The sequence below is a fragment of the Aptenodytes patagonicus genome, chromosome 4 (assembly GCF_965638725.1).
Source record: "Aptenodytes patagonicus chromosome 4, bAptPat1.pri.cur, whole genome shotgun sequence".
Classification (NCBI taxonomy): Eukaryota; Metazoa; Chordata; class Aves; order Sphenisciformes; family Spheniscidae; genus Aptenodytes; species Aptenodytes patagonicus.
In genome coordinates, this window is record NC_134952.1 from 26,305,470 (window position 1) to 26,331,911 (window position 26,442).

The window sequence follows — 26,442 nt, forward strand, 5'->3', positions numbered from 1 at the left end:
GCTTCCCCAGCGCTTCTTGGTCTTGCGGCTTCCTTGGAGCCCTGCTGCCACAGCCCCCCAGCAGAAACTGCTCTGGAGACACCTCTAAAGGGAGGAATCATGGTATGGAGAGAACATAGGAAAAGACAGCAGCCACTGAGTGTGTTAGTTTTCTTGACCTTCTTTTGAGAAGGTGGAAGGAAAGAGAAACTGTTAGTGTGATGTTTTGGAGGTGCTGAGCATAGCAATCAGTTCACTGTGGGCTGACATAACTCAGAATTCTTAAATCAGGATTTGTTTGTATTGTACCTGTCATTCTGATAGTACCATTAGAGGCCAAACTAAATGAAGCCCCTTAGGAATTATTCGTTATTTTACCTGAACATACACTGTCCATAGGTATGAAGTCTGTCTTTAAAAAATCCCCTAGTTGGGGTGGGAGAAGGAAACAAACTATGGTTTTGACACCACTGTATTTCAGGGTGTGCGGCTGAAAGGATTAACTATACTTCGCAGATGACGTGAAACTCGCACCCACAGTATTTCATCACTCTACCAACAGCTCATGCTATTTAATGAATTGAATTACTGAACACATTTTGTGATAGTTCTTAAGAACTGGTGACAAAGTCATCTGAGTCCTACCTAAATATTTGCTGTGAGAACTTTTTAAACATTTGGACAAATACCAGTGACCATTTAGTGAAAGAAGTTGCTTTTTCATGTGTTACCATGTAACTTTGAATTGAAATAAACAGTTTTTCTCTGCCTTTCCATCAGTCCCAAAACTACTTGTTTCACCTGTTTTTAAAGATAGCTATATGCTGCATGAGGGGTTGAGGTCTTAAGTAGTGTACTGGAATACAAATTTCATGTGGTGAGAATGCTTTTTCGTGTATTAGCTACTATTTGGATTAAATCCTATTCATCCTCTTACATGATAGGGATTTGACAAATAGTGTAAGTAGGTAAGCAGGTTTTTCACCTGTTTCTGTTTTTCCAACAGGCTGGCTAAATTTTTAAGTTAAATTCATAGGGTTATTATAAAAGACTTGGTGAATTGCTTCAAAATCTGTTTGCCTGTACAACAAAGAAGACGTTTCACTGTGGCAGTATAACAGAATTTAGCAAATTATATCAGACTAGTGCTTGATAATGTCCCCTTGTGGAAGCAGCAGTCTTCTGGGTGGTGATAGGTGTGCTTGTGACATATTTGCCCAGTCTTTATTCTTGATAGATTGTCAAGAGGAAAAGTATGGTGATTCTCCTTTTGGATTTATTGATTTAATTGTATGAGCCACATGGATATGACTCAAAAATATTAGAAGTTCCTTTGATATATTTTCCAGTTTCTTTGTGGCTTCAGTGCTCTGGGTTTTATTATGGACAAACAGTAAGGAAAGGTAAATTAATTGCTTTGTAAGGCCCAAAGAGGGAAAGTGATGATATCGAACATAAAACAGAGCTAGATGGAGACTGTAAAGGAATATATGTTGAAATACAATCCTGTATCTTTATAGTGATCTACTGTAGTGACATACCATTCTGCACAGGGATGTTTAGGAAAGCAGAATTTACAGAAAAGTGGGTATTTGTTGGGTTTTTTTCAGTCCAAGTGAGACCAAATTCCTACATACGCTGTTAATTCCAATGGTAGAAATCCAAGGAAAATGTATCAGCTTAAATATTTTAGGCAAACAGAGCAATGATACCTAATTTTCCATTGTGCCACCAGAATACTTCGCATAAGTTCTAGGACAGGTGAGAAAAGACTGCTCTTGGAGGCTATGAAGTACACTCCTGCTTCCTGCAGTTGGTGGCATTTAGAAAGCCAAACAGCGGTAGTTGGGCTTTTTATTTGTTTGCTATTGTTAACGCTCCCGATTTACAGAGAGAGAGTGTGAAGCCTTCCTTACTCTCCCATCCCATATCCCCCAAGGGGTACTGTCCACTTCCCTGGCAAAGAAAGGGGAAGTGACTTACCAAATTTGAAAGCAGTGGTTCATATCAACCTAATAGCAATTGCTGTGTCCCAGGGTGCTAGAAACTGAAACTTTGCTATGCTAAAAGATACAGGAAGCTTAACTTCAGAACTGGGAGATAGATCTGAGTGTGACTTACTCCAAACAAACAGGGTTTCAGCCACACTTCATTGATAGTGAAGCAAAACTGTTTTCCACCAAACAGTGTCTGATTGACAGCAGATACCTCCTTTTCATTGTTCTAGCATCCTTCTCAACTTTTTCACCCTTTTCCTTCCCAACACAAATAATTTTTCACACCACATTTTTCTACCACAACTTTATCTGCAGTTCAGATAGAAACATAGCAGTTGAAATCACAGGAGGAAGAAAAGTTTAGAAAAATTATTCAGCTTCCCCAAACTGCCAGAAAAAATAGCTGATGTTAAATCTGTGCCAGCTTATTTACAACAATGAAAACCTTCTATGCAAAGAAATGCAAGGCATATGGGGTAAGATACCAAGATCGCTTCTTAAAAACATCATTATTTTCTTCCTAATTCTTGGAAAGTATTTCTTGCTTGTCTAAATATAGTTTACTTAAGTTTTCCAGTTTGCAGTTCTCTGCGCAACGTTTTAATAGTTTGGTATTTTTTCAACACACACACCTGCTGTTACTTGAAGAGTTGAAAGAGGATAACTGTTTATATAAAAAGGTTACAGCTTGGAGATGCTTCGTTCTTTAATAGACTCACTCACCAAAAACATTCCCCAAGATTTAAATTGCGTAGTCTTTTTCCTTTCTAGTATTCTTGCAATGGAAGAAATGTTCGTAGGTAGTGACCTTGTGATCATCCCTGACAAACCTGCAGCACTGTAAATGCACTGATGCTTAGTGGTGGAACGTTTACAGTTTGTTGAAACTGAGTAGACTTCGTACTGTAAACCAATAACAGCAATTTTAACAGAAGTACTTAATATCTCTTACGTGTTTAAATTTTGAATTTTTGCTTATGCCCATAACTTGATCAATTTTAGTAGATACTAAATACTGTTAAATATTAAACTGTATCAATATTCAGTGGCCTTCACTTAGAATGCTAATAATTTCGTTGCTTGGCTGAACAGTGGTGGCAAATCTATAGAACTTGTTTTAGTCAGCACTGCTTGCAATAATGGCATTTTAATAGAATTCTGAGGAACCAATTACCATCGAAGATGAACGTTTTTATAGATCGAATTTGTAAGAATAGTCATAAAGAGAATAAATAAAGTTTCAGAGGTTTTAATGTAATATGTACTGTTTGAAGATTAATCACCATTGTGTATGCTGCTTTATTGGAGTATTTTATGGAACAGGTGACCCAGCTTTGTTGTTTTATCACAGTGCTATGAATGCAGCAGGAAAATTCAATATTTTCTAAAGTCACTGTTTCAAACAGTAACTGAAAAGAAGAAAAATACATTTGTGTCATTTTGCAAAAATACTTTTAGTTAACATTGACATTTGAAATCAACTAACTGTCCCTCACAGGGAAGACAGAGATAAGAAACCAGGAACATGTATTGCTAGAAGTTCTCACCCCAAGAAAAAAAAGATTGAAATGTCATGGAAATGATTGTATAAAAATACAGTAGTTTTATACTTCTAATCTGTTTCACTTTCTACCATTTTGAACATTTTTTTTTAATCCCACTCATCAAAGTCTTTTTGGTGCCAAAGAATTCAGCAGTTTTTTAATATTAGTGTGAAACTGCTTAGCCTTAATGTGAAGCTTTACTTACCTAGAATGCAAAGATAGCATTTGATTTCAAAAAATTTACAACATCTAAAGATGTTGTAAAAAGCTAAACAACTGTGTGGATTGCATTTTCTATGTCTATCTGCTATGTTAAACATCACATCAGTTTCCATTTTAAGTTATCTGTTAGTAAATAACCTCAGTTTTCAACACTTTTTAAATGCAAAATTGATCTGGGTAGTTGTTTAATAGCACTATACTCTGCAATGAATGTTAATACTTCTTGGTTTACAGAAATTATTTCCACTAAAATGTGGAGATCGTCACGTAGGTCAAGGTTAGCTTTGGGGTTTATGTGATCTTGTAATGAGAACTGCTAGCTACCGCTAACAGGAATATTCTTCCAACATGCCAAATGTTTATCCCTGTACTAGTTTTCCAAAATCAGACTGGCTAGTTAGCTGCTTTATTTCTCAAAAAAAAAAGGTTTTGCACTCTTGAGTTTCTCACCCATTGCTTATATAGTTCAGCTGTGTATTTTTTATTGCTTGTAGGGTTCAGATACATAATTTCTTGCTTTAGTGATGATTGTTTTCCAACTACTTAAGCAGTTGATTGGGACCCATTACTTGCAATTCTAAGTCCATTTCAACTCCCCTCTTGCTTGACTTCATGTTCCTCAGTATATAGTTACATGCTGGGCACAGCACCATGAATCTCCCAGGTCAGTTAAGTAATGTGCAGCTTAGTATATGAAAAGCAGTTTTTAAGGGAGAAAAGGAGTTGAATAAGCCTTGAGGATTTGTTTTCATCATCTGTTTTACATTGCTTCTGAAACAGTTAGTGAATCAGTACTTGAATAACTTCCTTTGTGTGAAATCTTAGGCTTTATTTAATTCACTTTTATTTAGAAAGTACATTAAAGTGCTTTCTTGAAACTTTTTCATTTTGCCTCAGTTTTATTAGCCGCCTTTCTTTTTCAGCAGTAATTGTGTGTGTGTTGATTTATTATTTGATTTTCTTTATTTTTTTCCCACTCCTTCCGACAGTCATACCCGTCCAATTACATGGACCAAATGAAGCCAAACAAATACAGCGTCATTTATTCTACACCAAGTATGTTGCACAATAAATTCTACTCAAACCCCGAAGGACTATCAAATGGAATCCAGATGGAGCCAGTAGACCTTACAGTGAACAAACGGAGCTCACCACCTTCAACTGGAAGTTCTCCTTCCCCCCTAAAATTTCAGACTGTGCATAGGAGAACTTCACCTGGATTGACTATGTCCTCACCCAGCTCACCTCTCAGTAAATTCACGCCGTCACCCCCAGGGGTACAGCCTATCTCCATGCCAATAACAATCCCACCTGTAATGGCTGCTGCTCTTTCACGCCACGGACTGAGAAGCCCTGGAATACTCCCGGTTATACAGCCTGTTGTGGTCCAGCCGGTTCCTTTTATGTATGCTCCCCATCTTCAGCAGCCCATCATGGTGTCCACAGTTCTTGCAGATGAGATGGAAACTCCAAGTAGCATGCAAGGTTGGTGTTGTCAGAGTTTCTTTTTTACGCCGTCTCATCCTGGGAAGATAACTGTATATCCAAACACTTTTTTGTGTGTTTTTCGCATTTTAGGAAATGGAACATAATTCCTGTTCTTCTAAAATACGCAGGCATAGAATTTACTGTGTAAATACTTTACCAAACTTACCAAGGTCATACTCTGTTCTGATTTATACCTGCATAAAGCTGTTTATCTACTGAGCTTTGGACTGATAAAAATTTTGGACTGATGAAGATGCATAGAATTGTTTTGAATCATAGTTCGTCAGGAGGTAGAGTAAAACTGGAAGATTTTGTATTTTAGCATAAATTGTTGCACTAAATACAGAGCTGGGGGATTTCTTTTGTTTTAACTATAGATTTTTACATATATTTTTTATTTCCATAACTCTCCATATTTTTGATGTGTTCCCTCTCCTACCCTCCCCCATACAGTGCCTGTCATTGAGTCTTACGAGAAGCCTACACTGAAGAAAACAATCAAAGTAGAGCCAGGAAGTGAACCATCGAAGACTGACTTCTATCCTGAACAAATGTCACCTCCAGTGATGACCCCATTGTCTCCCCAGCAAGTAATGTTGCAAGAGTAAGTAGCTAACAGTAGTCCCAAGATCAGCAGAAGAATGAAAAGCAGTTCACTGCAGCAGTTACCAATTTTGAGGAGCGGGAGGGCGTATTGCTGTGCTTTAGAACTTGTGATAAAATACAGACAAATATCCTGCCCCCCAACTGCCACTGTGAAATGTGATTTCAACTTTTTTTTTCCCCTCTTCAGCAATGTAGGAGTTGATACGTATTTATACATCGCAACCACATAGATCTGGCATTTACATAATGCATTTCTAAAGTAATGCTAGTCCCAATCCTACAATTTACTGAAAGTAGGACTCCCAGTAAGCCAGTGATACCTGTTTACGTAAAACCAGCAGCAAACTGGAAAGATACTGTGAAGACATTTCGTACTGATCTCTCTATTTGTTACCTAAAATATCTTTCTTTAAAAAGATTCTTGTGACTTTCTTTTCTTGGAGGACCTTTTTGTCTTTTAAAAAATTTTGGCTACTTGGTGGAAGGAACCCCCTGAGGCCTACAAGTTCGGTATATATCCAGTGAAATTCCGTGTTTACCTGAGGCCGTTGTTCCGTGGGTGGTTTTTTTGGCAGCTTAAGTAGTTCCTGAAGCTCACTCTCCTCCCAGCCACTTGTTTCCACCCCACTACCAACTCATTGTGCTGGTACAACTGTTACTGGGGCCACTGCATGAACTGGATCACAGATCTAATTGCTTTTAAAACAGTCCTGTCTGCAGAAGGCAGAGCAAGGGCTAGAAAGAAGAAGTGAGCTCTGGCACAGAAACTTTTTAATTGGAAATATTAAAAATTTTTCAGGAAGTACCTGAGGAGCTATAGGCACTCTTCCATTTCCCGTTTTCCCAGGGAAAATTCTGTCAACTTAACAAAATCATGGAATGGGCCGGAGCCCGGCTCATCGTTCAGCAGGCAGTGATCTGGGCAGGCATGCAGGCTGCCGGCATGGCTCTGGCAGGAGCTGAAGTTGGGAACTGAGCTGGGCTCATGGTACATGACCTCAGAATCCATTTCTGCCCTTTCTTCCTGCTCGCCATCACCCTTGGAGCGGTTGTACGAGTCCTCACCTCCTAGGGTGGCAAAGAAGGGCTCCAAGCCAGACTCCCAAAACCAGTGTGTGAGTGCAGGGTGCTTCAGAACAAGAGAGGAAGCATGGGACAGGCTGTCTTCTGCATTTCCTTCATAAGGCAGCCTCTTCCTCCTGCTCATGACCGTTCCCAGGTTAGAAGGCACACCATGGCTCCAGGGCTAACTACATTCTGCACAGCCGTCCTGTGGGCACCCCTCCTCGTTTTCAAGTCTCTAACCAGCTTAGGTGCAGCTTCTAGACTGCAGGCTCTTTGCAATTAACTAGTTGCCAGCTAGCTTTTATAAGCTATATGCTGTTTATTTTAAAATAACCTCATATGTTTTATTATAATAAACATATAATAAAATAGTAAACATCCATGTTTACTAGGTGGTTACTTATCTTCCATAATGGACCTGCCACACAAGGGAGTCAGGTCTGTATGTACTTGGAACTGACTTCTGCTGGGTCAGGACTATCAAATGGTTCAGTTTACTTTTGGTCTTTGTTAGGCCTCTTTAACAAGAGCAAACCAGTAAGTGCTGTTCCTGGCTGATACCACGCCCTTCCTCCAGGGCTGAGACTTCTGCAGACTTGTCACCTGCATTTGTGATTGCATTAATTATTTCCCAATGAGTCCAGTTTCCACAGGAAACCCATCCGCTGAGCAAAGAATATAAAATTTGGTATAATGTGTAGGTAGCATTGTTACAAAACACATTTGAATAGTCCATGTTTCCAAAGCATCTCCTCTGCTTGCCCACGCAGAGCATTATATTTATGCAGACCCTGTCCTCACATTATAATGGCTTAAATTGCTTCCTAGCTGTCCTGCAGAGCTGCAGTTCTTGCTTGTTCCTAAAGCCAGCCCTTTCAAGTTCGCGTTCTGCTGTATCCGCAACAAGAAGTTTGTGAACGGTAGTTTTTATCTTTCTATCGTTTAAAAAAATACATAGATAAATCACACAAGTTACAAGATGAGAGACCTAGACCTTTATAAAATTTCCTGTTGTCTCACAGCTTCATCAGCCTCTCTCTCTGCATTATGAGCTTTAGGTAGGCAGTGATTTTTTATCATTTTTCATAGGTTCCAACTGCCCAAAGTGTACTATTCAGACACAAGCTACATTAAAGGGGCATAGGAAACCTTTGGTCTCACTTTTAAGTGATCAATTTTGCTTTAGTGTTTGTTTTTGTCATACACTTTACATATATATAATGTTGGTGGCATTTCTGTAGGGATTGCTGGACTTTCTAGTATGTCTGATAATTGTCATAACTGTGCAGTTATTTCTAAAATCAAACTTGAGGTAATAATCTCTGACCAAATATAAGAAGCCTCATTAATGTTGTATTTTCTTGCGAGTGCAAGTGTCAAAGTGTAACTCACGCTCTCAACATAGTGTGGTCTGTTGGTAAAGGAGGAGAAAAAGCTGTTGAAATTGTAACATGATTTTTGGAAGATGCTCTTCTCTGTTAAAGAATGATGCTTAAATGGTTAGACTTACATGAATTTGTATCTGGTTGCGTAAGAGGGAATGAAAGAATTAGGGCTGTGCTTTTATTATTGGCACTTACTTAATATTTACCTCTGATGTTTGACACCGCCTTAATCATTTTTTAAAACTGCCACACCCTATCTGATTATTGATAACATTCTGTAGTCTTGCCGGCCTCCTTTCCTCTAAAGGGAAAATGAGACAGAGACGAATTCTCAGTGCTTTATTTACACGATCTTAGATTGAAAACCATCACAAACGGTGTACAGCCAATATCCTTTTTCTCTCTTTTTCCAGATGTTACCATGTCCAGGACTAGCCTCCACACATAGGAATTTAAACCAAGTTTGCTTGCTGTCCTAAGCCAGAGCTTCTCCAAAAAGACTAGTATGCAACAGCGTTAAAACTGAGCATTGCTTTAGAGAAGCATTTCGTTGGAAGCTAAAAGCCTGCCTTTCTTGTTTGAGAGGGTGTACATCTGTGTCTAACATCACCATCTGGGGTTTCCTGCCATTACAATATTTTTAGCTAGATTTAATGTGTACTTGAAGAGTACATCACTCAACAGTCACAGAAACACCCAAGAAAGAGAATTTGGTTCCCAGTTTCAAGCTTGTAACTCTAATAAAACAATTAATAACAGAATTAAACTTTTCCCACATTGGTAATTCCCATCCTGCTGCTGTGGAGAGTAGTAGAAACTTTTTTTCTTGTTAAACCACGCACAAGATTTTCGTTGCTGTGCCTGATAAGTCTTTTTTTTATGTGGTTTTAACCGAAGGACCTTTAGCACATGCACTTTTATTTCGCTGAGAGAAGTAGGTATTCAGTGTTTCTGAAAATTAGGCCCTAAAGGAACTTGGTTTAAGTAACTAATATAACCTAGTGTTATAAAACGTAATTTGATCAGTAAAGAAGTGTGAAATACAGTAACTGAGAAAAGGCAGGAGTTCTAGAAAGCTTATTTCTGTCACACGGAGGAGCTGGTTTTGCAACAAGGAATGCTAATACCTGCACATTACATACTAAGTTTCAGTTAAAATCTAAAAAATATATTAAAAGCAGTGATATAGATCTGCTAATGGGTTGAAAAATGCAACTTTGTGAGGTTGCAAGATTTATAACACCACTTAACCTTTTTGATGAACATACTTACTTCCTTTTCTAAGGAAGTGGAAGGAAGGACGTGGAAGAAAGAATCAAGGTTGTCCCCAATTCTGCAGTAGGGGTGTTGTTCATACCTAAATATCCACAGTCAGTGCCACCTTTTAAGCAGCTCTATGTGTTTTCACACACGTGAATGTTTATGTTTTTGTTTGTTACAGAAGTCCATATGTAGTTAGTACGTGTCTTACCTGCACTGTACCTGTGGGCTTCAAAAGCAAAAAATGATGTTTATGAAAGTGGAGGGACAACTTCAGACATCCTGTGGGTGTGCCACACAGGCTAAACTCTACTTTTAGGAATTGACGTCAGTGGTATAGGGAGGCCGCACCCTCCTGCCAGCACCAAACAGGAAATTCTTAATTGCTCTCTAAAGGAGTGGCTGGAACAATAAAGATTGAGTTCTGCTTCGAAACCCTAAAGATACAATTTCTTTAATAATATGGAATAGCTGTTTCCAATTACAAGCAAATTAGTTACATTTGAAGGAAGAAGAAAAATTGTGAACAAATCCAAGAAAAGTTCACTATGAACTCACAGTTTGAGAAATCTGGCTTTGACTGAAAAACAGGAATTTGAAGGGGGTTTTTCCTTTGTAAGTTTAAAAGAAGCTAGGGAGTAGTAAAAATGGCTACATCATGCCACAAAGTGAGTAAACATTTAAAAATATTACTGCTAGAATACACGAAATTTGCTAAACCCTCTTGAATTTTTCAACATGCATGTAATGTTGTTCTTTCTTCCAAGAGACAGAGTGGTAGTGAATAAAGGGCTCTGTCGTGAATCCTATTAGCTGAGGTTTGCTGTGCTAAATGTTTTTCATTTTTGCCATTCAATTTGACTTTGCAGGAATCACCCTTCAGTTATAGTTCAGCCAGGAAAGAGACCTTTACCTGTGGAATCTCCGGACACGCAAAGAAAACGCAGAATACATCGATGTGATTATGAAGGCTGCAACAAAGTCTACACTAAAAGCTCCCATCTGAAAGCTCACAGAAGAACCCATACAGGTTTGAGCATTGCTATGCTTTTCTTTCATCGAGTCTATGGTAAAATAGTAGACTAAACTTTTAGTTTGTGCTAATAGCCGGATGACCACAGGTGTAAATAACAAAATGACAGAAGTTAGATCTGGCATTGTTCTGAATATAATTATAGGCAGAGCAAAAGACAGAGGATGTAGCAGGAAAAACCCACGACAAAAGACTGTAAGCCAAAGCAGGATCACGGTGTATGCTGGTATGCTTTACATTCACTGGCTCTTTGCTCATTTTCTGTCCAGTTGCTTGCAGATTACTCAGTCTGCACACCCTGTAAACACCAGATCAGTTCAAATTGCACTACCTCACCTCTTACATCACTGTTAAATTTGACTGAGACTTCCATGGGAGTAGCCCATTTGCAAAAGTCTGGACTGTGTGCCAAATACAAACACATCTGCTTCATGTGGACATGCTAACCAGTGGTCCGGCAGTGCTCTTCTCTGAGTGGGTGTTCCAATAAACATAGCCCCATCTCTGTTCTCTGCAGAAATGTTCATCTTGGCATGCTGAATGAATAATATGTACATCCAAGATTTTTACAAAGATAGGGGATGCTTTTAGGTAAAATGGAGCCCAGTTCATGTCTGTCTTACATCTCTACACAAGCCAGCCCTGTACCTGTTGGGCAGGAGAAGGAAGATCACATATTAGAAAGTAATGATTGAGAGAGATTTTAAGCTGAGCTACTTGTGACAGTGGTGCCAGTTGTTTAGACTGCAGTAACTTCAGGAGGTCACAAGAAGATTTCTGCCTGCTGTGCTGAGTGGTAACACCAGTCCTTTCCCCCAGCTAATCTAGAATATGAGGTCCTGGTTTTGAAAATACTTGAACAAATGCTTAAACCTTCACACTTATGGGCTTGATGAGACAAAACAAGTGCTAATATGGCAGAGGGAGGAACAGAGAGACAATAAAAAAAAAAGTTGTGGCAGGAAACAATTTTTTGATCTGTTAGCTTCGACTACACAGTTTCTAGCACGGAGTGCTAGTTCTAGCCCAGTGCTGTTTGGAGGCTTTTTGAGTAAGCATTAAAGTACTTGCTGAAATTTGACAAGGCAAGAGGATAAATCTGTCAAATATTTAACTGATGTGTTTGTGTCTTAAATCCCCACTTCTGTGTTTCTTTTTCCAGGTGAAAAACCGTACAAATGCACTTGGGAGGGATGCACGTGGAAGTTTGCTCGTTCTGATGAACTAACGCGGCATTTCCGCAAGCATACAGGAATCAAACCTTTTCAGTGCCCAGACTGTGACCGTAGCTTTTCACGTTCGGACCATCTGGCTCTTCACAGAAAACGCCACATGCTAGTCTGAATGTCTTCTGTCCCCGACTCCTGTCACACTTTTTTTTTTTTTCCTCACACATGCATTTTAATTTGGATTCAGCTGGTCTGAATCTCTGAGTTTATACCATTAAAAGCTTACATATGGTCAGTAACAGATGTTATCTAACCCTTCTATGTCTTTGCCACGGGTCAGACCTAAAGAATGTGAACACTTTTTTTTTTTCTCCTGGGGATGCTAAGCAAACCCTTTCTGCAGACAGTATGTTTAATGTATTCCATTGTGAATAAGGGAATTTGTAAACTAACAGCTTTTGTTGGTTTCTTCATATAATCAACCCAGCATATACTGATAAAGTAGTAAATGTTACTGAATATCCAAAATGCTAGTCCTTGCCAGAGACTTTTATTTATGTGCCCTGTAAGGGATACACTCTCAGTTTATGCTCAACAATGCAATGAATGGACTCTCCCACCCGTCTTGATGGTTAATACAACAGTTTTAGAAAGGCACCTGATTCAGAAATCCCCTCTGCCCAAACAGTGAATAGCACTGTAGAAACAAATCTAAGCAATATAATTACTTTACAGAAAGATTGAGTCACAGTATCATTTACCCCAGTCAAGAAGAAAAATTCGCAGGAATTGGTCTACACGTAATATTGTGCATCTAAACCAATGTCAGCTCTCCTCTGTATTATAGTGTAGTATATATCCTTGTTTTTATTGCATAATGCCCTGGTGGATTTGTTAAATGAAGACCTTGTGTGACACTGTATGTCTGGTTTCTGTGCAAGTGTATGGATGGAACACGCACGGTACTCTCCTATGACATGGCATTAAATGATATTCACAGAAACCCACCACACCTCGTGTCAGGGATACAGAGTATCCCTCTGTAATCACTCCCCTACATTTCCTCTAAATAGTTCTTCTCTTTGCTGTGCCTCAGAAAATAGCAATTGTTATGTTAAAAATGCTCCGAACTGTATTGTTGCGAGTGAGTGCCACTTTAATACACTACAGTATTTAAAATTATTAATCCACAATATTTTTATGAGAAGATGGCATCAGATACGAAGCACTTCTGATGATAAATTGAGTCACATGTCTGTTGTGGATAATTACGCCAAATCATCCATTTGATAACTCTGATTTGTGACTCTGGTAGTCTCTCAACGGTAGGTAGACGAAGCTTTCCTGTGGACGTGTCTATTGCATTAAAATACCACATCAGCAAGGCTTAACTCCCATGTCAGTTAGCATACACAACTCCATAGATAAAATAAACTGAATTCAAGCAACCTGCAGTTGACCCTAGAAATGTTCCTGTCTCTGGAAGCTCGCTGAAAGGAAGGTTTCTGTCTTTATTAGCTGGCAGACTTTATGGCACTGCAAGGAAACAGGCTGTATTTCTCTAGGCTCTCACGCACCGGTGCGTTTTTCTTCGTTCCCCTACGTGAGGTAAACACAATTCCCTGCAAATTAAACATACTGAAGTCGGGTTTTCATTTCTTTGGGGAAAACCCACTGGAAAATGGAGGGGTGAGGGGAGGAGGAGTTTCATAAAACTGTCCAGGAGGAGGCAGGTGGAGTGTCCATCTGCAGGTGGGTATATTTGAGCTTATGGAGCAGGTAGGCTGTGCTTCTACATCCCATGGAGTCCAACGGCAAACTGAAATAATCTTGCAGATGGGAGAGTTTGAGTGCAAAAAGCCTTCCCTTGGTGACAGAGTTTACCAGCTGTTCTGCTGACATCCGCATACCCATAGAATTAGAGAAGGAGAGGATCTGTACCTCTTGGAGGAAAATGCTCCTACAGCGATTGCTGTGAAATGCAAAGTACTGTTCCAGTTGTGTAACAAATCTTACATGTGGGAATATGGAACCGGCAATTTCATTTAAGGAATAGAGCCCTGAACGTGTGCTCTGCAAAGGGGAGAACGGGGATTTGCAGAGTGGGGCTGGGAACGTTGCTGCAAAGCTTTTGTGAGGAAGATCCGTATGCTCTGTTACATCCTCACCGCTTCGCTAGGGCTGAGGGAAGTTACGCCAGATAGATCTTGTAACTGACCCTCATTGCTTATCTACGGAGCTGAAAAACCTGGGAGATGAACTGGTCTTTTTTTGATTTGGCCGGGTTGTTCCTAACATTGAGGAACTTGCAGGGAAGAGGATGATGTTAACGAGCAGCTGTTCTAGAATGAGGATTTTTGTTGGATTTTTTTTTATTTTCAGCAGTAGCAGTATCGTGGGGTCGGAATGGGCCTCCTTCATTAGGCTCTAGGTTTTAATGGCAGTTCCATAAATGCAGACACGTCACTGACTGAGAGGCTGCGTGAAACCCCTGTGGCATCAGTCGCAAGTCTACAGATACTTAGTGTCCTGGGATGAAAACAATTCTCCATTATATTCTAGGGAAAAAAGCAGATGAGATCCTATAAAAATAAGCAGCTTAATGGCAACTGATCCCATTTTAGCTTAACAAATGCAAATGCATAAAATTTGGGATGTTTAAGGAACATTTTCCAATGCTCTGTTTCTCTTTCAAGGCTTTCACAAAATGTTTTCTTTAATATTTTCTTTTTTTTAAAAAAACTAGAAATCTAAAATCAAATACCCTAAAAGCAGAATTTCTTTGTAACTAAGGGTTACTTTGGAGAATTTAATCTAGGTTATTTACCGTGTTCATTCATTAGCCTATGTACCTTTTTCCTGAAAATATTTATGCTAATGGTGGGGACAAATACAGTGAAGATGCAATAAAACTTTTAAATATCTTTATCCATGTGCCTTGTGATTTAGGACAACAGAAATCTAAATATTAAATATAAATACTTGAGATTATTTCATGCAAATGCCTTGTTTATAGGATTTTTCACTTACGTCTGTGGTGTCTTGTGGAATGTCAAAAAAGTCACAAACAAATATGCTTACATCTTTCAGCTGAAAATGTGAATTTACATCTTAACTGACTCATTGACTCATTTTAGCAAACTTTGATTTGAGGGGTATCTTGTAATTTTTAAATATACACAGCTAAATACTTTTAAAAAGCCAGTCCTTCCATCTTTGCCCTAAAGAGAAGCCAGTTTAGACATAAAGATACCAAACCCTAATCCTGCAGAACGTGTATATTTAAAAAAAAAACTTTTTCACTAGCAGTATTGCACTGTGCAGTGTGTAACAGGTAATACTGATTTACTAAAATGTGCCTGTTTAAGCCATTTGATTATAATGAATTACTAGTTTCTAAGACAATCACAAAAAGCTAAGCAGGTATTGCTGTGTGTGGTTTTATTTAAATATACACTGCTGTTCTGCAGTGGTATTTCCAATGCCACAACTTGTCCAAATACGTTGTTGTCTCTCTCAAGGTTAGCAACATGTAGATGAATACAAATCCTTTCTATAAAAAATTACAAAGCATTTTACATATCTTAAGAGGGCTACACCAGTTTTCATTATATTTTACAGATAATAGCACTTTTTCCAATGTACTTTAAATATTAGAGGGTCAAAATAATCTTTCTGCTTAGCATCTCTCACCTGCAAATATAGCAGGTATATTATATTTAATACTTGTATAAACTATGCAGAATTTTTTTAATAAAATGTAATATATTTTATAAGCTAATAAGACTGAATGGGTAATTAAAGGTTTCTAGCGTGTATTACTATAACTTGCAAATATGGAGACATTTTGGTAATCTTTTCTTACTAAAGATGTGAATGTTTAATGTACTTTCACTGTTTCTACTTTGGTAGTCCAATGGGAATTCAGTAATGACATTTTGTCATGTCAAACTGTGAACATAAATTTGTACTGTACAGTCCTCATACTATATTTAGTATACAATGCATATGGATTATACTTGTTAATAAAACCCTCAGAATATTGTCTGTGGTCACGTCGTCATATGCTGTGCGACAAAGAGCAGTGGCACAGGTACAGGGGTCAGGGGTATGCCCAGGGGTCCCTGCTGGCTCCAGGCAGCTCGCAGGAGCCCCTGGGTTTTCGGATGGCCCTTCTGCAGTGCCCGTGCACACCTCCCATCCGTACCTGCCCCGCACACGAGCGAGGGCAGAGGCAGGCAGGCGGGAGCAGGCAGGGCAGGAGCAGGCAGGGCAGGCATTGCAGGCGCTGCCTGTAAGCACCTGCACTACTTCTAGCTCCTGTGCTGTGGAGGAGCTGTGCCCAGCAGTGCACTTCGAGGCAAACTCACAAAAATAGTTTACTCGCTTCTAATTAGGGCATTCTGATTAGTCCATTGGCAAGTCTGGAGCACCAAACATCCGAGCCTGCATTTGTTATCACTCGCAAAACAGCTGTCTGGGCCCGCTCCTTTAGCCATGCTCTTCCCCACAGCCCTTTCCCAGGCCAGGGTGCCAGAGCAGACAGTGCAGATGCAGACTGCCAACACATCGATGGGCACGAATCCTGCTCACCTCTGGGCACGCTCGCAGGCTTTGCTGAGAGATGATGATGTGTAGAGCTGACGAAGAATGTTTTTTATTTCTTCACACCTTTTCAGATGCCTAAAAAGAGTGAGCCCGGTTGAATTCACTATGCATCTCTTACTTTCCATTCCTGCTGAGGTAATTGCATCGGGATGTTGGTCTATTGCTGCCTGGGACACAGCAGATCAGCCTGTTGAGCACCTACGCTATGCCATGGTGACGTACAGAAGGGAAAGCAGGTACAGCAGAAATGAGGCATAAAAATAAAACCCTGCAAACAGCAAGCAAAATGTGCAAAAATGACCGGCTTGTGTATCTTGGCGTCCTGCTTGAAAATAAGGATTGCTCATTATAAAGCAAGAGTCAGTGCTTACATCATGCTGTTGATTTATAAGGTTCATTTGTTAGCGAACCAGTCGGTATCTGCACTCCACAGCCTACTCGGCAGGAGGGACTGACGGTGCAGGGGACTGAGTCACAGCCACTGATCTGGCACAGGAGCTGCCACGAGGAAGGGCTTATCCTGAGCTGTCTTCTCGAGACCACACACACATGCCAGAGGCTCCTGCATTTGCTGGGCCAATGTGATTATTTATTTCAGTTTTCCTAAGAGGCAAAATGCATCGTATGTATTCTAGCATGAGCGATCATTTTCAGGAAATACTCAGTGATAATTTAATTGGCCGCTGGGTGTCACCCTTAATCTGAGAAAATGGCAAAATTCAAGTTTACAGGATTGTAATTTAAGAAAATATTTCTTTTCTCACAGTTAAGAAATGAAACTGTTCCCTTCTATCACTGAGTCAGACCCTGTCATGCACAGAAATCTGCTCAAGGATTCAAGACTGATCTTTGTTTCTCTACTGCAATTTTTGGCCATAAAACCACATTTAACATATTCTCTACGATTAAAACTCTGGACTGGCCAAACACTGACAAAGTCAATACACAATGATGTTGCTTTCATGTGTGCTTCCAGGCCTGTGAGCTCAGTGAGAGCAGCACCTGACATCATTTTTATAAATATGGACATCAGCATGACAGTATTTCAAGAGTTCAACCAGATACTCGTGTCCTTTAAGTCTTGAAAACTTCTCCTCAAGAAACACCTCTATGAACACATTTTAAAAAAAAAATCTTCAATAGCGCATTGCCTCATAAAAGCCTGTGAAGAAAAGAATTTGCTACATTGGGCCAAAACAAAAAATAATCAATACTTTATGTACCCTCTGAACAGAAACAGAGTTTCAGGGAAAAGAAAATGGAAGTTCCAACAGAGAAGTGATGAGAAACACTGTCAAATGCTAACTTAAAAAAAAAAACCAAAACCTGAATCTGCTTTATCAAAGGAAGTCGTGTTTAAGAAGTGTATTTTAAGTGGCTATAGGGTAAGGTACAGTATGTAAATAATTTAAATACTTGGCATGTGCATGAAAGATTTGTGAGGTAGGAAGGACAGAGTATAAAGGGGTTTTACAGGGTTAATATCCAAAAGCAATATACTCGGCAGACTTCAGAAACCAAATTATTCCTTTCACACCTACCTACAACTTAGGCTTCAGAACAGTCTTAAAGGTGAGGGACTCTTCCACGGCCCAGACCCTGTACATTATTTAGGACATAAAACCCAGTGTGCTGATGCATTACATTTACAAAGACCGGAAAGCCTGATTTGAGAAATTTTACTTCCTCTTTTCTCGTCTAGTAAACAGGACACAATATGTGCCCATTAAAACGTTACCGCTAAGTCTGAATGCTAATCATGTCCTTAGACTGTAACGCTTGGGAGGGGGAGGTCTTTCGGGAAGGAGGGGCACAGGTTGTCTGGTAGCGTTCTCTGCTGTAAAGCGCAGAGGAGCCCTGGAGAGGTAAAGGCGACAGAACTCCTAACCAGCTTAATGTGCACCGGCCTCTGCGACTGAACAGTTCCTTAAGTACCTGAGAGCCGTATAGCACACAAGCCTTAAATTACAGACAGATGTAACTCTGGCTGTAGCTGAAATAAAGAAGCCACTAAAGCTTAGCCAGGCAACTGCCTAAGAGCAGACAGCGATGTTCCAGAGGAAGTAAAGAACCTGCACTCAGAGGGATGCTGTATGGTTGGGAAAAACCTGTTAAGAAGGAAACATCACAGCTCCAGCGGTGCATTCAGGCTGCAGCCCCAGGTTTAACATCACTACTTCTGTGGAAAGCGCCTCGCAGCCTGCCATAACTGGCTGGCTGGCACACGAGGTTTGTGATGCACTTTCGGCAGCACCCCGCTGTGCCCAATGCCCCTGGCTGCCATGTTGGGTTGCCATGAAGCACGAGTGACTCTCAGGGTAGGGTAAAGCCTTCCTGACTTGACCTCCTGCAGAGCACTAAGCTCCTCTGTGTCTTTGGACATCTCTCCTCATCATAAATAACCTGCTTTTCAAGCATGCTGCATCCACCAGCTCCCACTGAAGTACTGAGAGTTTAGCAGCCCTTTTTAAGGTACACAAAGAAAGCTTGGTCCTGGCTTTGGGAAGAGGGAGATCTCAGCTATGTATTATTAAACAAGTCAGTAGCCAACTCCCCTTCACCTGAAATTAAGACTTAATAGAGACTTCTAGCCCTTCTTTCCAAAGGTCTACATTTAGAGCCAGGCACCTAGCATCCTACTGCAATACCCAGTTAACCTGAGCTGGCAGGTGGGTGTACAGCGGCGTCTCAGCACCTCTGGACACCAGGAAGCTGTCTTGTAGCTGCCCGTCCACTGCTTCATCTGGCTACCACCACACACGCCTGGCAGGCGCTTGGTCAGCCGCCTTGGTGAGTGTCAAGGATCACATCCTCTTACTGGCTTGCTCACCTCACGTGCTGCTCACGGTTGTGATCAGAGGGCTTTGCATTTCCATTAAGCGGTAAGTATAATTACACAACTCCTCATCACCAATGAAATTACACCAGTGTCGTGGTTTAACCCCAGCCGGCAACTAAGCACCACCCAGCCACTCACTCACTCCCCCCCGGTGGGATGGGGAAGAGAATCAGAAGGGTAAAAGTGAGAAAACTCTTGGGTTGAGGTAAAGACAGTTTAATAGGTAAAGCAAAAGCCGTACACACAAGCAAAGCAAAACAAGGAATTCATTCACGCCTTCCCATCGGCAGGCAGGTGTTCAGCCACCTCCAGGAAAGCAGGGCTCCGTCACGCGTAACGGTTACTTGGGAAGACAAACGCCATCACTCCGAACGTCCCCCCCTTCCTTCTTCTTCCCCCAGCTTTATATGCTGAGCATGACATCATACGGCATGGAATATCCCTGTGGTCAGTTGGGGTCAGCTGTCCCGGCTGTGTCCCCTCCCAACTTCTTGTGCACCCCCAGCCTGCTCGCTGGTGGGGTGGTGTGAGAGGCAGAAAAGGCCTTGACTCCGTGTAAGCACTGCTCAGCAGTAACTAAAACATCCCTGTGTTATCAACACTGTTTCCAGCACAAATCCACATAGTTCCGTACTAGCTACTATGAAGAAAATTAACTCTATCCCAGGCAAAACCAGCACAACCAGAAAATTTAGTAACAGATAAAAAATGAGAGGTTTATTAGCTTGTCAAATTAAATCCAAGCACAGCAAATGATTAGATGTCTCCTATCAACAAATGCCATTAGTTTAATCAGTTTGATTTTAGCAGAGAAGTTACTTCCCAATGAAAATTGCTCCTTTTTAACCTGCATGATGACCCTCAGCACCTGCTACTAAAAGGGCAAGGTAACAGTTCAGTGAAAGTCGTGAGATAAAAGGGGATTTACCTCCAAACATCAAGTTTCTGAGTTTAAATACTTCATAAATGACCTAATTCAGTGACAGTTCTGGTAATACCACTCTTTCTCAATGGTTGTGCAAATTCTGTTTCCTACTGTTCATTTGCAACATTGCCAATTTTCTATAAATACGAGGGAGTTTCCCGTTATTATCAGGTAAAACATATTCTAAATACCTATAAGAATACATTATCATGTAGGTTACTTATTAGCTGCTGCAGAGAGATAGCAATAAAATATATTTTATAATTTAACAGAAGAATTACAGCGGCACAACTGAGGGAAATTTTTGTAATGAAACAGTGATAGATTGAGGCATCTCATTTGTCTTATGAGTTCATAATAAGAAAAATATTTTCCTGAAATATATAACTACATTTTAGAAAATAGGAAAAACAAGCAACCTAATATAGCTTGATATGATCATAGCAGAAAGCAGCAATATTATAATACTATAAAAATTTCATAAGTTCAGTTATTAACTATTATTTTGAAGATAACGAATAGCAAATTCTATGAAATCATGACTTGGTAGGTAAATCTAGGCAAGTGTAGTACAAGTACTAGTTTAGTACAAGTTTAGTACAGCAAAGGAAGAATATTAAACAGGGATTAACGGCTCCAACTTTGAGCTCTTACCGAGAAAAGTCTCTGTCTGTGATGAAGGGAAAGACTTTCAGGAAGGGAAAACAGACTCATAAGAAGTCCCAGCGAGGTCTGAAGGTGTCGGGATACTGTACCTTTGACATCTACTACACCAAAGTACAGGAAAGGACTTAAACAAGAGTTTTCTTCTTCTTTATTTAATTAAATCCAAGGAAGCAGATCCCTTCCACCTTAACCACACAACATCCGTGTCAGAACAAAGACTAAATGCATGCCTTGGCAGTCCTGGTGACATTGAACCAACTACAACCTTTATTGCTTTCAAATATGGCTAGAATCAATGGGAAAAGTCCAAAATAAAGGCAACCCAAGCCTAGAAAAATCAGAGTAATCAATATGAATATTTCTCTCTTCTTCCCTTTGTTGATGATGGGCAAATACAGGAGACTTCTGACTACTTTCATGACTAGAATAAGAAATAGCAATTTCTGTATGTATCACATTTTACTATAAACAAGGAATTCTCTAAAAAACTATAGAAGTTTGATTAACATAATTTAATGCAAGACACTCAAGTCAGCTATTCACATACTCACTTACACTACTAGTAGAAGTAACATCACTCTGCTCCTCATTTTCTTCAAAGGATATTGGCAGGTTAATGCTAATAGCTGCCCTCAGGTTAGCCCAGAAAAGGGCACGCTTGCTCCTCTCCTTCGGCCACTCCAGGTAGGTTCGCTTTGCCATGAGAGCCTTCAGCTTGTGATACCTCGCGGGGACAATATGCGGAGGGATCGGCTCCAGTAAAATGAGGATTAAGCTGTTGGAATTCTCACTGAATAATTTGTGATGGGCAAAGTACAGCTCATAGTGACACCACTCGCTCTGCACAAAGTTGGGAGACAACACAAAGATCGACTTGTAGCTCTTCTCAATGCAGTTAATGATGTTCTCCACAATGCTCTTGCCAGGGATAAAGTTTCTCTCGTGCTGGCACAGTTGTACGCAGCCCTCCCCCTTCTCCAGGTTCGGGATCAGCTCGTTCTTCACCCACAATGAATCGCGCTCGCTGTAGGAAATGAACGCATGAAACTGCAGAACGGTCTCCTGCTCTTCGGGGTGGTTGTGCCAAGCTCTCCGCTTCGTCTGCGTCCACTGCCACGTCATCTGCACGTACCACGGCACATCCAGGTAGATGCACAGAAAGGCCACGACAGCCACCAGCACCAGCGTCAGCAGCAGAGCTGTCACGAGCAAGAGCGTCGTGTTGCAAGCCAGTTCAGTCAGGTGGAAGTCCTTCAGCTGCGTTCCTCGCAAGTCTTCCGGGTACTCGCACACGTATGCCGCCGGCCAGCCAGCCAGCTTCCCCCCAGACTGCCTCTCCAGACGGATAAAGTCTTGCAGTTCACAGGAACACTTGAACGGGTTGTGCCCGGCTTGTAGCTCCTTGACCCTTGGGCAGCTCTGGAAGAAGTCGGCAGATGGGGTGAGGATCAAATTCATCTCTGTGTTCAGGAACTCCAGGGACATAAAGCCACTGCACCCCGGCAGGTCAGCCAGCCTGTTCGATGCCAGGTTCAGCTCCTCCAGCGATTTCAGCTCAGCCATCCCCTTGGCGACACTGGTGATCTGATTGTTTTGTAGGTTGAGTTTTTTGATGTTGACTGGCAAGCACTCAAACACGGAATCCGTCAACTGATTTGAGGACAGGTCCAACTCTGTCAGAGACTCAGCCCACCGGCATTGCACGTCAGCTGCATCGTGACTCAGCAAGTTGTTGCTCATGTCCAAATATTTCAGCAATTTCATACGGCTGGTCATGAAGCTTACCTTGGAAAGGCTCTCAAATTTATTCCTCTCCAAAATAAGTAATTTCAGATCTGTCAGAGTACCACAATTCTGGAACAATTCATCTGTCAGGGCATTGTGAGAAAAATTTAAATACTGAAATGAGCTTGTTCTATTGGGGCAAAGCATGTGTGGCATATATGCATCATATATTGTCAAACTGGCAATATTCATCTCTGAAAACTGTCGGTATAGAATCTCCTGGTTGAAATAAAAAACTTTATTACGAACGTGCTCCAAAGTTAGCACTTTCATGGAGCCACCCAAAGATATCAGTTGTTCCAGAGAGCTTAATAAGGGTAGAAATTCATACTCAGTCAGCTCCCCCAGTGGTCCCCGAAAAGTCAAATTTCTCACAGTCAAATGCTCCACAGGTGAACACCAAATAAACAGGAAAATTTGCAAAATGATAGCCCATTGTAAGTCCACAGTGTCAAGCATCAGAGCTGTTGTCTTGATTTTCTTCAGAAGCGTTAAAGGAGGAGAGGGGAAATCTTTGTTGCTCAAGTTATATCTTAAGTTAACTATTTTTAAGCTTTCTGAAGTGCTCATTCCATCATACAAGAGGGAAAAACTGAAGTTTTGGTTTGCTGCAAAAACAATATGGAGGCTCCTTGTATTCAAGGCTGTCAGACTCCGAGGCTCATACAGAGAAAAGTCTTCTAAGGTTAGGAAGACAGTGTGTAGCTGCAAACGTATGATATACCTGAAGTCTGACCTTCGTATCATCGTGGCACTTAATCCTAAGTACTCCAACTGAAACATGTTCCCGAATTCCTGACAGATGGGCAGGGCAGTAAACTTATTGAAAGAAAGATCTAAATGTCTAAGATATGCAAGAGTTTGACAGTAAACTTTCAAAATGTTATTATGAGATAAATCTAAGTATTCTAAATCTTCATTAAAAATGAAGACACTGAAGTCAAGCTCCGTAATTAGATTATGAGAAAGATTTAATACTTGAAGGTCAGAAAGAGAAATAAATTCTGAGATACTAAGTCCAGAGATCCTATTATGTGATAAATCTAACACATGAGTATGGACTGGAATGTTTTTTGGAACATTAGTTAGCAAACTGCTTGAATAATTTGAAATAAATTCATTTTCCACAGTTGGCTGGATATTATTCCATAGTGTGAATGTAAAGACACAAGCAAAGACATTTGGATAGATATTTGGAAGGGGTCCCATTATGCCTTCCAGGTTTATCTTGGTTTCTTACAAAAACATAGAAGCATATCTTTGGTTGCTGTCTAATATGTCTCAGTGATGAGTCCAGCCCTAGGAAAAGAAAACACATGGAATTTGCTGAAATTGTTGAACTGCTGAATTTGCTTTTTATTGCTAAAATAAAATTCAATACAAAATTTATGTAATAAAAATTTTATTTTTACATACTCTTGTTCTAAGTTCTTATCAATCCTCCTCATCCCATTCTTTAATTCCAATTACTGATTTTCTCAGTTAAGTAGAAACTAATTCCTTTATAATGGGAGGAATACAATCAGTGGTAAGTTAAAAAAACACAAAGATGTTAAGAAATACAAATTTCTCAACAATCTTCAAAAATTCAAAACCGGAACAAACAGACATCAATGCATTTAGGAGTAAAGGAGAATACAACAAGCCTCCCATCTGCTCTTTCCCTACACCCCATGTCCAGACACATTTGGGGACAGGACTCCAAAAGCCCCATGGACCGTCACAGGAACCGGTGCAAAAGCAGCCTCTTCAGTCAGAAAAGCCAAAGGATATTCCTTTTCACACCCCAAAGACCCAGGACACAGCCATGCACCCCCTCAGGGTCAGGCAATCAGAGAAGCTGATCAGCTTTGTCTTTGCTATAGGACAAAGACATAGGGGTCCATTTTCCCAGTAAGCCAAGGAGCTTGAGGAAGAACTATACTGTCTCATGAATATTGTAATGCCAGTCTGTCCAGAAGTGTACTAACAGAAAAACCACAGCATAATCAGACACTACGTATGAAGCAGTGGTACACAAAATCTGAAAGAAAACACTTGACACTTCCAAAGACCTCAGGATTTCCTAGGTGTCCTAGGAAATTTCCTACATTTTCCAAACTACCCCACAGTTGCAACTTGACAAAGAACCTCTCTAGAAACGGTGAGGGACAATGAGTCTAGTTTTAAGGATCAAAAAGCCCAGGGATGGAAAGATTTTGTGGATACGGAAAATGGTCCAGTAGAATTAATATATGGTTATGGTCATGTCTATCAATAGCCTACATCTCCTAGATTTGGAGAGGCATCAGTCCTATCATGAAAAAGCATGACCTGGGCATTACTCTCGTCATCAAGCACTTAACAAAACAGACAGACATCCTGAAGAATGAGCAACTCGTAAACTGTTTCAGGAGACAAAAAGCCCCAGTTTTTTTCCTGTGCCGATTTTGTTTGAAAAAAACCCAAAATTTTAAAATTCTGCCCCTGTATAATCTTTTGTTAAATAAAAATCAAATGCCTATTTTTTCAGTTCTAGGTTATAACGTGTGTTCATCCCCAATAATTTGATTGACTGATATCAAAACTCATCCCTTCCCCTTCAAGTCTCCTACCAAGCTTAATCAAGTTTTCTTTCAAACAGGTAAAGCAAAAGTATGTGTAATTAACATCACCAAAAGCAATAAAAGAATAATCAGTAAAGTGTAAATTTCTACCTCAGTAGAATCCAATTGAGAGGTCAAATTCTGTCTTCGAAAAGTTGTGCTAGGGTATCTGAGTACAGAATAGAAATGAAGCTGGGATGGTTGGTCAAAGTAAAATATCACTCACAAGACAAGGAAATCTGACCCAGCTTCCTTCAAAGAGCAGCTAACCCTGTTCTTCAGAGTCCAGGCTGGTAAAGAACCTCTTGAATCAAATAAACTTTGATCTGGAACTATCTGGAGGAACTTCCCCCTGGGCAAAAGGGACATCAGAAACAAAGCAAGAAATGTTCTGAAGAGAGAAAGAAAAAATGGTCCGTGCTCCAATACCAGATGAGTTTTCATTTACTGTTCATGCTATGCTATACACTACAAGAAGGGATGATCCATGCTGTATAGCACTGAAGAGTGTCACAGTCAAAGAATAAAGCAGGTATGTGTAGCAAAGCAATATTAAGGATCAACACTTACCCCTCCAGCACTATTTTATTATGGTATTAAATTAGAGTTGGCTGAGAATGAAAATTGCCATACCAAACATTTTTTCCCTTTCTTCTTTGTTGAAATTCAACATACAGACGAGCATTTTCACTGAAATTTCAAAATGCAAGAATATCTTCCAACAGTGAAGAAACACCAGCACCTGAGATCTGATGGAGTCCAATATACAGATAACAAAAAGAAAAGAAAATGTTAAATAATGGAGCAAATATAACCCACCTTTTGTGCGTGGAATTCACCTCTGATTGAAGAACCAGCAAAAGATCTCTGCATACTTGGTTAACATCCTCAAAACAGAATTTCAAACATATGTAATCTTCAAGCTGGGGAATCTCACATGAGATGCTAATTCCTTAATAATTACTACCTCAGGAAGTAGAAAGAACAGGGTTTTCTTATATAGGCTATATAATTCTAAGAATTAATCAAATTTCCCTACAATGCAGGTATTAAGAGCACAATGAAAGTAAATTTTTAACAGTCCAGACTCGAAATACATTTACTTCTGTAATATTTACATAACTGTATGGTTTAGGAGGAAATAAACCTTTCTGTGGTACAGAATATTCACGAAGGCAAGACTGTTTAAATAATTCCGCATTTCTAATTTCATGCCTGCTTCTGATGGTTACACAGATGTTCTAGAAATCCGTCAACTGCATCTCCTCTTTTGCACACACAGAAAA

At 40.2% G+C, this 26,442-nt stretch overlaps 2 protein-coding genes across 3 annotated transcripts in view; one reads left to right on the forward strand and one right to left on the reverse strand.

Annotated features, from left to right (window-relative positions):
- KLF3 (KLF transcription factor 3) overlaps positions 1–14,676 on the forward strand; it is a 28,537-nt gene extending 13,861 nt beyond the window's left edge. For both annotated transcript variants that reach the window (XM_076336088.1, XM_076336087.1), the window contains 4 exons: positions 4,732–5,227; positions 5,684–5,834; positions 10,416–10,576; positions 11,742–14,676. In XM_076336088.1, the coding sequence (XP_076192203.1) occupies positions 4,732–5,227; positions 5,684–5,834; positions 10,416–10,576; positions 11,742–11,923 (990 nt within the window). In that variant the 3' untranslated portion in view covers positions 11,924–14,676. The remainder of the gene's footprint in view (positions 1–4,731; positions 5,228–5,683; positions 5,835–10,415; positions 10,577–11,741) is intronic.
- A 6,641-nt stretch (positions 14,677–21,317) lies between these two features.
- On the reverse strand, positions 21,318–23,795 carry LOC143160033 (toll-like receptor 6). The gene has a single exon (XM_076337587.1). It carries the CDS (start codon positions 23,778–23,780, stop codon positions 21,318–21,320), a length of 2,463 nt encoding a protein of 820 aa, XP_076193702.1. The 5' UTR covers positions 23,781–23,795.
- Positions 23,796–26,442: the final 2,647 nt, after the last annotated feature.